The sequence below is a fragment of the Gossypium arboreum genome, chromosome 13, assembly GCF_025698485.1.
Source record: "Gossypium arboreum isolate Shixiya-1 chromosome 13, ASM2569848v2, whole genome shotgun sequence".
Taxonomy (NCBI): domain Eukaryota; kingdom Viridiplantae; phylum Streptophyta; class Magnoliopsida; order Malvales; family Malvaceae; genus Gossypium; species Gossypium arboreum.
The window spans coordinates 53,013,223-53,023,336 of record NC_069082.1 but is presented as its reverse complement, the minus strand read 5'-3'; the positions used below and the strand labels follow the sequence as shown (position 1 = coordinate 53,023,336).

General features: G+C 36.3%; 1 protein-coding gene across 2 annotated transcripts; it reads right to left on the bottom strand.

Annotated features, from left to right (window-relative positions):
• Positions 1-5,316: 5,316 nt before the first annotated feature.
• Positions 5,317-8,710, bottom strand: LOC108455779 (protein IQ-DOMAIN 2-like). 2 transcript variants are annotated; one of them, XM_017754330.2, is made up of 6 exons: positions 8,389-8,710; positions 7,835-7,970; positions 7,419-7,739; positions 6,899-7,120; positions 6,435-6,554; positions 5,317-6,291 (listed from the first exon to the last, which is right to left on the bottom strand). In XM_017754330.2, the coding sequence occupies exons 2-6, from the start codon at positions 7,907-7,909 to the stop codon at positions 5,587-5,589; spliced, it is 1,443 nt and encodes a 480-aa protein (XP_017609819.1). In that variant the 5' UTR covers positions 7,910-7,970; positions 8,389-8,710; the 3' UTR covers positions 5,317-5,586. The 2 variants fall into 2 exon arrangements, with proteins under 2 accessions (XP_017609819.1, XP_017609826.1); XM_017754337.2 differs by having other exon boundaries at positions 7,835-8,004; positions 8,389-8,665.
• Positions 8,711-10,114: the final 1,404 nt, after the last annotated feature.

The following is a 10,114-nucleotide window of genomic DNA, read 5'->3' as shown; positions in this document are numbered from 1 at the left end:
GTCACAGTCTTACTACCTTGCTTCAACTCTAGAAATTTCTTCCTTTTCTGGTCTATGAACCTCTGGCTAATATACTTCTTTCAGAACTCTTCCTGGAAGAATTTCCAAGTTTCTCTCTCTCTCGGTACCACAGACACGAGAGTGTTCCACCACTGGTAGGTTGAATCTCTCAAGAGTGATACTGCACACTTCATGCACTCCTTAGGCGTGCACGATAGTTCATCAAATACCCTGATGGTATTTTCTAGCCAAAACTCTGCTTTCTTCGGGTCGTTATCTATGTTAGCCCAAAATTCCTTATCCTCTTGCTTCCAAATCTTGTCTACCGGAGGCTTCTCTCTCCTAATCAAGTTTGCGCCTTGCAGAGCTACCAGGGCATACTGAGGAATCGGAAGAGGTGGGGGAGGTGGAGTATTCAAATTCGCACGAACGAACTCTAAATACCAAGCATCCATCAATTGGAGATAGGCCTCTTAGCCCCTCCGCCTTGGCCCATAGTCATGGGCTCACTCTCAACTGGCGCGGTCCCTTCTGTGGGAGCTGGCGCATTACTCTCCACATCATCCGTCGTGGCTCTATCAGGATCCATTTACTATTTAAAAAAATACAGTTTATAATCTTCAAAAGTTGTCACACTATCAATATACAGTTATGGCATGTATAGCTAGACTCGTACTCTCGCTAGGTTAGTCCTAGACTCGACTAAACTATAGCTCTGATACCACTAAATGTAACACCCCATACCTGTAACCAACGTCGGAGTGGAATACAAGGCATTACCTAACTCGACCGCATGCACAAAAACGTTCCTCAAGTAACCAAGACTTGGTCCAATTTAGAACTTTTTCAATTTCTACTTTAAACTTCTTATTATGGGCCTACGAGCCCCAAGTCAATCACTGAAAACTATTTGGGATCAACTCGAGTCCCTAAATCATCTATAAAAAATTTAACTTTGAAGTAGGGCACATGCCCGTGTAGAAGGGAAACACGTCTGTGTGGCCATTTCAACATGGTCGTGTTGATGGCCCATATGGCTTACACGACCTAAGCAATATAGGAACATGCCCGTGTCCTTTACTCATGTGGAATTAATTCTAAATGTATACCTACAGGGGTTTTCACACGGCCTGGCATACACCCGTGTCCCTATCCCGTGTCCCTCACACGGCCATGACACGCCCGTGTCCTAGCATGTGTGCAAAAACATGGACATTCTGTTTCTGACGTCAAAATTCCCAAAATGTCACACAACCGTGTCTCTACCCATGTGTTTACTACCATGCATACTGACTTGAAAATTTTACATGCAGGGGACACACGGTCGGACCACACGCCCATAGGGCAGACCGTGTATCACACATAGTCTAGACACACACCCGTGTGGATAATATAAGGCTATTTACCAAGCCTCTTTACCACCCTCACTTACACAACCTGCACATTAGCAACCAAAACCAATACAAGGCTATCTCATGCAACCAAATCAGCCACAATAAACCATATTCCATGTGTGCATTTTACTCATCAATGAAAATAACATCTTTGTATATAAATCAAAATGAATGTTAGTTATCATTCAAGGCTTAATACAAAAATAAGGGACTTATCCCAAGCCAACACATTTGGTCCAATTAATAATAACACAAAACACAAGTCTAGTTCCGTATACATGCCATATTCAAAAATATAAATCAAACTATACCGAATGCTTCGATTGATAGTGTGATCGATATCTCTGATTCCCGTTGATCCTTGAGATATATAGGCGGCATTATAAGAAAATGGAAAAGTCGAGGGAGTAAGCATAAAGCTTAGTAAGTTGCACATAAATAAATATACAACATAACTTTACCATTCATCAGCAAGTATCATAAATACATAAGTGGCATAAGCAAAACTTACTCATCAATGTTCAATACACCTCATATAGCATATATTGAGCTCACAATTCATACATACCCTATAGGTATCTGTGCCACTCGCAACACGGTTATACTTTCCTTGTTAACTTTAAATCATACTTTCACCGTTGAACCATTTGGAACACTATCAGATATTCATTAAACCTCAAACATGGGGTAAGGTGCCGATGCCATATCCTAAACATGATCTTACACGAGTTCTAGCATATTTGTGTTGATGCCATGACCCAAACATCGTCTTACACTGACACATCTCATATCCGATGCATGTCCCAGACATGTATTACACTGGCTCACGTTTCGAGGTCGATGCATGTCCCAGACATGTCTTACACTAGCACTTGTCTCAATGCCGATGCCATGTCCCAGACATGGTCTTACATTGGCTCTCGTAATGTGGCCGATGCATGTCCCAAACATGTCTTACACTAGCTCACAATGACCCATATATTATGGCATGAATATCCGATTTATTTCCTAGGTTTAAACGGAAACTCTAATATCTCTATTACCATCATGCTTTCTCAATTCCAAAATCAAGTAATTCATGCTATATTAAATTCAAGTACAATACTATACATACATTAACATTGTAGTTGTATTATTTACATACAACTTACCTCGGATTACAAAATGTGGCGACTAGTTGATTTAGTCGATTTGCTTGGCTTTCCCCCAGTCTAGGTTAGGATTCGGAATTTCTTGATCTATAATAGAAAAATGTACTTATTTAGTTACTAATTAAAACTAGGAAATCAAAAATTTATATCTTTGGTAAAATGACCATTTTACCCCTAGACTTTGACAAAATGACCATTTTGCCCCTAGGCTCGAAAATCAATTTTTATCGAATTTATTCATATCTTAAGCCTAGCTGAACCCTTTTTACTCTTATAGCATCTCCAAATTTCCACTATTTTACATACTTACATCTATTTTACAACTTATGCAATATAGTCCTTTTAGGTGTTTTCATGCTAACACCTTTCACAAAAGTTGTTTATAAGACACCCAAGACTCATTTTCTTCCATAAAAACTCAGCAAAAATTACAAATCCTTTCATGGAAAAACGCTACACTCTTAATCATTTTGCAAAATAGTACCCTCATTTGAAAACTCATACTTCAAGGGTCTCAAAAATGCAAAAATCATCAACAAAGGGTAGGAAAATCACTTACTTGTGAGTCAACTAAGTAGCTAAAATTTCAAGCTTTAAAACTTTTCTCTTGGCTGATATTTTCGGTTGAGAAGAAAGAATAGGTGAAAAAGATGAAGACTAGGCACTTAGGGTGTTATTTTAGCACATAATATGACATCACTTACCTAACAATTTGACCATTCACTCTTCTTTGTCTCATGGCCGGCCAAGCTCTTTTAAAAGGGTCTAATTGCCCTTTAAAGACCCCCAAATTTTATTCTCTAGCTATTTGACACCTTTAGCTATCAAACTAGGACTTTTGTATTTTATGCGTTTAGTCCCTTTCCGCAATTGGGCTCACAAACGTTAAAATTACTCTACCAAATTTTTCATGCACTCTTAAAAATTTACTATAACATCTAAATAATTATAAAATAATTTATTTGACTCTGGATTTGTGGTCCCCGAGACCACTATTTTGACTAGCCCGAAATTCGGGTTGTTACACAAAATCCCTTGCCTTTGTCATGAACCAATCCAGTAACACTCGCAAATGATGACTAACCTAGGTATTGCTCAAACAAGGAATGCAGCTCGGTTCGAATTTCACCCAAATCGGAGTGAATTTCTCCCTTGAATCCTTCGTGAAAGTCCTTGAAACATGAGTCGAGCTTTGCATCAATCTGAGAAAACTCCATCTAAAGTTGTGATAACTCATGTTGCAACATCCCCATCTTTTTTTGCAGCTTGGTGGTGACTCCCTTGTTGGCCATGAGGAACATGCTTACTTGACACCTTTATAACGAAATGAATAGAAAATAGTAGAAAAAGGAGAAGAATGAAGGAATTTGAAAGAATTCAGAGAGAAAGAATAGTGAAATTTGTGACCAAATTCATTAACCACCATTTCCATGCCCTGATTGGTGCTAAAAAAAAGGTAAGTAACGATTTTTAATACCCTGGTAGCTGTTAGTTCAACTGCTCAAATCCCCTTTTACATCAAAATGGTTCGTTTTGATGCTGTAACTGGAATCCCCCCAAAACATACCGTTTTCATTAAAACATAAAACCAAAACATTACATTTTACAACGGTTACTAAAATTTAAAATAACAGAAATTCAAAGATTTGGTTGTTGCTCAACTGTTGCTGTCCTTTTGTTCTATAACACCTACCAAGAGATATAGAGATACATGAGAACTATATGCTAAATTGCCAAGAGATAAAGGCGAACCACACTTGAGTAACGTAAATTGACAGATTCAAAAGAGCCAAAAGTCAATTGAAAAGTCAAACTAAGCTCACTTGAAGATGAAAATGAAAATAATGAGACTTTACCATTTGAAGGAGATAAAGATACCAATATAACAAGGGCAAAAAAGCCTTAATACCATCAAATAAATCAAGAACTAAACAAACAACACGAATCCAAGATAATAGAACAATTAATGGTGGTAGTATAAATGGATCTCACGTATTAAAGCTTTGATCCACAATACCATCAAGATCTACTAGAAAGCTATAAACTAAACGTGAAAAGAGTCTAATAACCAAATCCACACTAAATCCAAAAAAAAAAAAAAAGAATTCACGAGAAAAAGAAAGAAATAACCAAAATACTGAATCCAAAACAAAGATCACACATCAATAATAATAATAATAACTAAATAAAAAGAAAGCAGCCAAGAACACTAGAAACCAATATCTTCAACAAACTAAATTATCTTAGATTGTAAGGGACTTAGCAACAAGGACTTTAAAGAGCCCCTGATACTGTATTAAAATCATGTAATCATAGCTTTCATGTAGTATGAAGAATGACAAGAAAATAAAAATAAAATAAAAATATGAAAGAATATCAAGCATCAACTTGATTTTTTAATTAGTATAAGTATAAACGCAATATTTATAAGGCTAATCACTTAGCTCAACTTATTAAAAGATTAATTTAGCAACAAATGTTTTTAAACCTCTCAATAATTTTATAATTGCTACCTGTTATTACTAGCCACTTAACCACTGGCATATGAAACATACTTCATAAAAAAATAAGCACTAAATGAAAATTATTAAAAATCAATTTAAGTACCTGAAAAAATTTGACAAAAAATAACAAATTGAACTAGAACTTCTTATTAAAAAATGAGAAAAAAAAATTAACAAGTAAATTTCAAACTTTATCAAAGACCTCGGATCATATTTTAACCCAAATAAAATCTCAAACAATTTTAAAGAGTATATTAGGGACACTCATTAGCTAATAATTCTCGAATGATTTTTATTTTTGAATACTAATTGTAGCAAAAGAAAAAGAAATGCAACTCAATAGTGCAAATATCAAATGCCAAAATACACAAGAACAAATAAATAATTTAGACAATGTACTAAAGATTCAGAAATCAAATGATTATAATTTCTCTTTGCTGCATGTTCTTTCTTTCTTTTCTTTTTTTTAATCCTTGGGATTTCTCCATAGCCATATGGTGTTCGCTTTGCTTCATCTCCTTTTGATTTAGATATTAACTAATTACCGTCTCCATTTACTGCAGCAACCTCTGTGTTAGTATCGCTGCCACTGTCTACCTTTGGAGGACCAGAATGCCGCCTCGGCCTGGCGGGTGAGGGTGGATAAGAAAGTCGTTTCTTGGTAGACGGGATTGGCCCTTTCTCAGGTGTTGTTCCATTTGCTTCAAGTCCCAACGGACTTTGCAACCTGGTCTTAAGCCTTGCAGACTGAGTTGGTACCATATAACTTGGTAGGGATGAAGAGCTTGCTAGGCTCTCATCATCTAGTACCGAGGAACCTCCAATGGTGTGTCTGCGGTTTCTTTCAGACAGCACACTCACTGTACTTCTCATGTCATCATCTGGAGCAACCACACTGCTCCTAGGGCTCGGTGACTTCAGTTTTCGGGTAGGCATGGAGACTGGCTTAGGAGTAGAAGGGGATTGCAGACTCGAAGTTCGGCTTGGCTTTTGACTGGCCTTCAGGGATTGTTTATCCAAATTGAGTTGGTAACGAGCATAAGCTTTGCTGATGTCTCCTCCGAAGCTGCTGCGTCCACTCTTCACGGATGACTGATCATTGTTCTGTTCTTTTTCTGCCATGCCACGACCCTCCCATGGCCGAGCTGCCATCCAACGTTCCAACCAGCTCCAACCCCAGGACGGATTGTTCAGATCCATGAATAGTGCATTCATAGATCTTGAAGCATTCTTCCAGGTTTGCTGTCAGACACATTACTTTGTTAACTTTTCAAACACTTGAATGCCAAAGGACTAGTTCTCTGGTAGAACTCCCACCTTAGAAAGTGTCATGTTTAAGCATTAGGATAAGCTACTAGCATGGAAAAGGGTTAACGCAAGGTCACCTGATGAGTAAATGAATACGCCATGGCCTTTTCTCGTCTCATAGAGGCCTCATGCTTGCTCAATAAGCTTGCCTCAATTTGTTCCTTTGACTGCAGGCTGTCATCCCAGTCTTCCCCCATCTATTCAAACATTCAAAAACATTTCGAGAAGGAACCCTTACAAAACGCAAAGGGAACTTTTCTGATGAGAAACTAAGTGGTTATATACAAATACACAGTCCTTTAGGGAACTCAGGTTGACTGCAATGACAAAATTCAGTCCAAAATCCCCAGTATGGTGTACATAATAGCTAAATCAATACTCTTATTTGTTTGTAATAGAAAGATGATTGTAATTCTAGGACATAGATCTGAAAAAAAAAACCAATTTGCAGCAGTCTGACTTCCATATCACATTTACTAACTTTGCCATTAATTCAAGCAAGTGAATCAATATCATACATAAGTGAAAGTGGGCGATTTACCTGCAAGTTTACAATCTCTTTTGCATGTTTCTGCAAGAGTTGCCTTTGAAGAGCCTGATTTTCTTCTGTCATCCGGATTCTCCTCAAGCGAATCTGACAGTGTACACGAGAAAGTTTTTGCATGCACCTAAGGGTACCGGCTGCTTGCCGTTTAACTATTGGTCCTTCCATCATTGATTTCAGTCTCACCAGTCCTCGTAAAGCATGCAATGCCCTTTTTGCCTGAAAAGGAAGAAACCATAATCAGTCGAACTCAAATCCATTGCATAAATTCCATTCATGGCAAAAATACAATCAAGAGAGGTAGTTGGGGTGTGGGTTTCAAACATGAAATTATCACCTAACTTGACCTGAGTCCCTTTAAAAAAAGTCTCTTCAACAGTGTAATTGATAAGAACTCATACATTCCCCTTCTTGTATAAATAATCCACAATAAACTCAAGCCATTATCAAGAAAAAGTTTCATAAGGGTGTTTTTGGAATGTATCATTGTATCCTAATAAGAAGTTGCAACACATACAAGGTAAACTCGGAAAGCGGTTTGAATTTTGATGGCTGCCACTTCTTCATTAGATTTTCCAGCAAACCGTGGACCTGTGTTGGATTGACGACGAACGACATCCGCAACTGCCTCAGCTGGAGCGGCCAAAGCCACAGCAGCAGCAGCAGCAATGGCAACTTCCACAGGGTAAGTTTGCTCGCTCGGTTCAACCTCGGCTTCGATTAATTTCACCTCTTGTGGCTGGGGAGGAGGGGACAACTTGAGAGTTTCTAAAGTGGCTGCATCAGAATCATTGGAACCCAAATCCACTTGCTTTCCCAAAACCTTTTCTTTGGATTTCTGAAAAAAAACATAGCAATAAAGAAAATTAAAAACACTCATTGAAGACTAATAAACTGTGGGTAATTTATAGCTGAATTGGACTTCTTTCAGACCTGGGTTTTCTTTTCCTTGGATTCTGGGGTGAAGGCTTTCTTTAGTGAAGACAACCATTTTCCTTTCTTCCCCATCTTATCTTATCCTAAATGTAATTTTTTAAATGGAAAAAAGAATAGCCTCTTCTGATTGCATCTGGAATAGGTAAAAAATGGTCAACGGTTTCTCACTGTAAAATAGTACTTTTTTTAGAAATGAAAATTCTCATTCTCCAATCAATATTCACAGAAGCAAAATTGCAAATAGCTAATAAATGGTAATAGCAGATCTACCATAAAGCATAAAGGCAAAAATCAAATATTAAACACTGCAAATTAGGAAGGAAAATGAAACTGAAGTCAAAAAGAGAAAAATCCCATGATTTCTCCGTTAAAATCTAAACAAGTTTTTAACTTAAGATTACTAACAAATTGGGAAACAACCCAGATTTTGAAAGACAGTTAACATTATAATGCCACAGAGAATTCAAACAAAAAAAGCCAAAAAAAAAAATGCATCTTTGAATTGGGGTCCATGAAAAAAAAATAGAGAAACCAAAAGTAGCAAAAACTACCTGAGATTATAATAATGCCCAGATCTCAAAGAACTCGAAGGGTCATCTTTCCAAAATACAAAAAAGATAAAAAAAAGAAGAAGATAAAAACTTGAAAGGGTCACAGTTTCTTTAGTTGCATAATGTAGTATAGAGAGGAAGAAAAAGATAAATAGATCTTGAGAATGAAGCTTTTGGAGAATATGAAACAGCTGTTTTGGTAGTGTGACCCACTTCTTTGCCCAGTGCTTGATTGGTTGGAAAATAAAACCTACTCATCTACCTATGTTTTCTTTTGCCCCCCAAACTTTTGGTAACTAAAACAGTTAAAAAGATAAACAATGTTTTTCTCTATCGTTTTCAAGTTATAATAATGGCATGCCAGTTCAGTGTACCAGTGAAAACTGAAAACTCGACCTTAAAACTTCCAAGAGCGTTGGACTGTAATTTTTTTTTTTTTAACCTTACCAAATCAATACAATGTGACCGGATCTATTCATAGAGTAAATATTCACTGACGGCCAGATGAGGTGGCCTGTTTTTTAACCGAATACCAATTATTTTTAATTAAATCTTGATTTAAATATAACTTAAATTTTAAACTAAAATTAGATATAACTAATCAAGATAAAAAAAATTATATCTTTAATCAAATATAAACATAAATTGAATTCTTTATATTCAAAATTCTTTTTTTCTTTTCTTTTATTTTCTGAAAAATAAAATTAAGCAAGCAATAAATTTATTTAAACCTTCTTGGATATTCCCAAGCAAGTTTGATTAGAAGCCGAATATGGATGAACCGAAGAGAGAAAGGGAGCATGGAACCAAACTAGTTTGGATAAAATTGAGGGTAAGTTTCGTATGGTGGTTGTTTTAGTCATTGACAACGTAGTTTCGAGAGGCGAGAATATTATAAGAAAGGTAGATAAGGTGGCCGTAGGGGTTGGTTTGGAGGTTGAAGGAATGGGCTTGGGAAGCTTTTTTTAGGGTGGACTGCCATAAGTCACAACTGGTTAGGTCTTCGAGTGAGACAAGCTTGCAGACTAGGTCATTGAGAAATTCAAATTGGTTCATCAAGGTGGCAGTGGATGATGATGGTATGTAATAGTGGGGTGAGAATCTGTGAGGCAAGTTTTATTTTGGTTTCAACTTTTGCCTTTTCTTATTTCGGAAACATAAAAAAGTTATATTAAAAGAAATGGAAAGCATACAAAAAAATATGTTAAATGAAATGGAAAAGGGAGAAAAACGGAAGGGGAAGTAAAAAAGAATGGAAAAACAAAAAAAAAAAGGAAGTGAAAAGAACATAAAAGAAAAAATTAAATTGCTCAAAACGAAAAAATATAGGGACCAATTGTATAATTTAACCTAAAATTTTTATTTGAAATGATTATTTAATATGTCATATCAGCTTATCGTTACACCATTAACGATAATTAACAGTTCAATGACTAAAATATTACAAATCGATTATGTAAGTGACTAAGGGTGGGTTTGAATAGGCAGCACTTTTACTTGCGGTTAGTATAAAAAACGGTAGCAGTGAGATTAGATACAATAACGATACTGTAACATGAGACAAAAAGTAAGCTAAATGCACCGCACCAATCGCCCATTCAAACCTACCCTAAAACATAACATTTCAAGCATTAGTGACTAAAATGTAACTTGAAACAAACAAAAGTGACTATTTTGATAACACATCAATTCAGTAAATGAAATTTAAAAAAGCATAATTATAAAA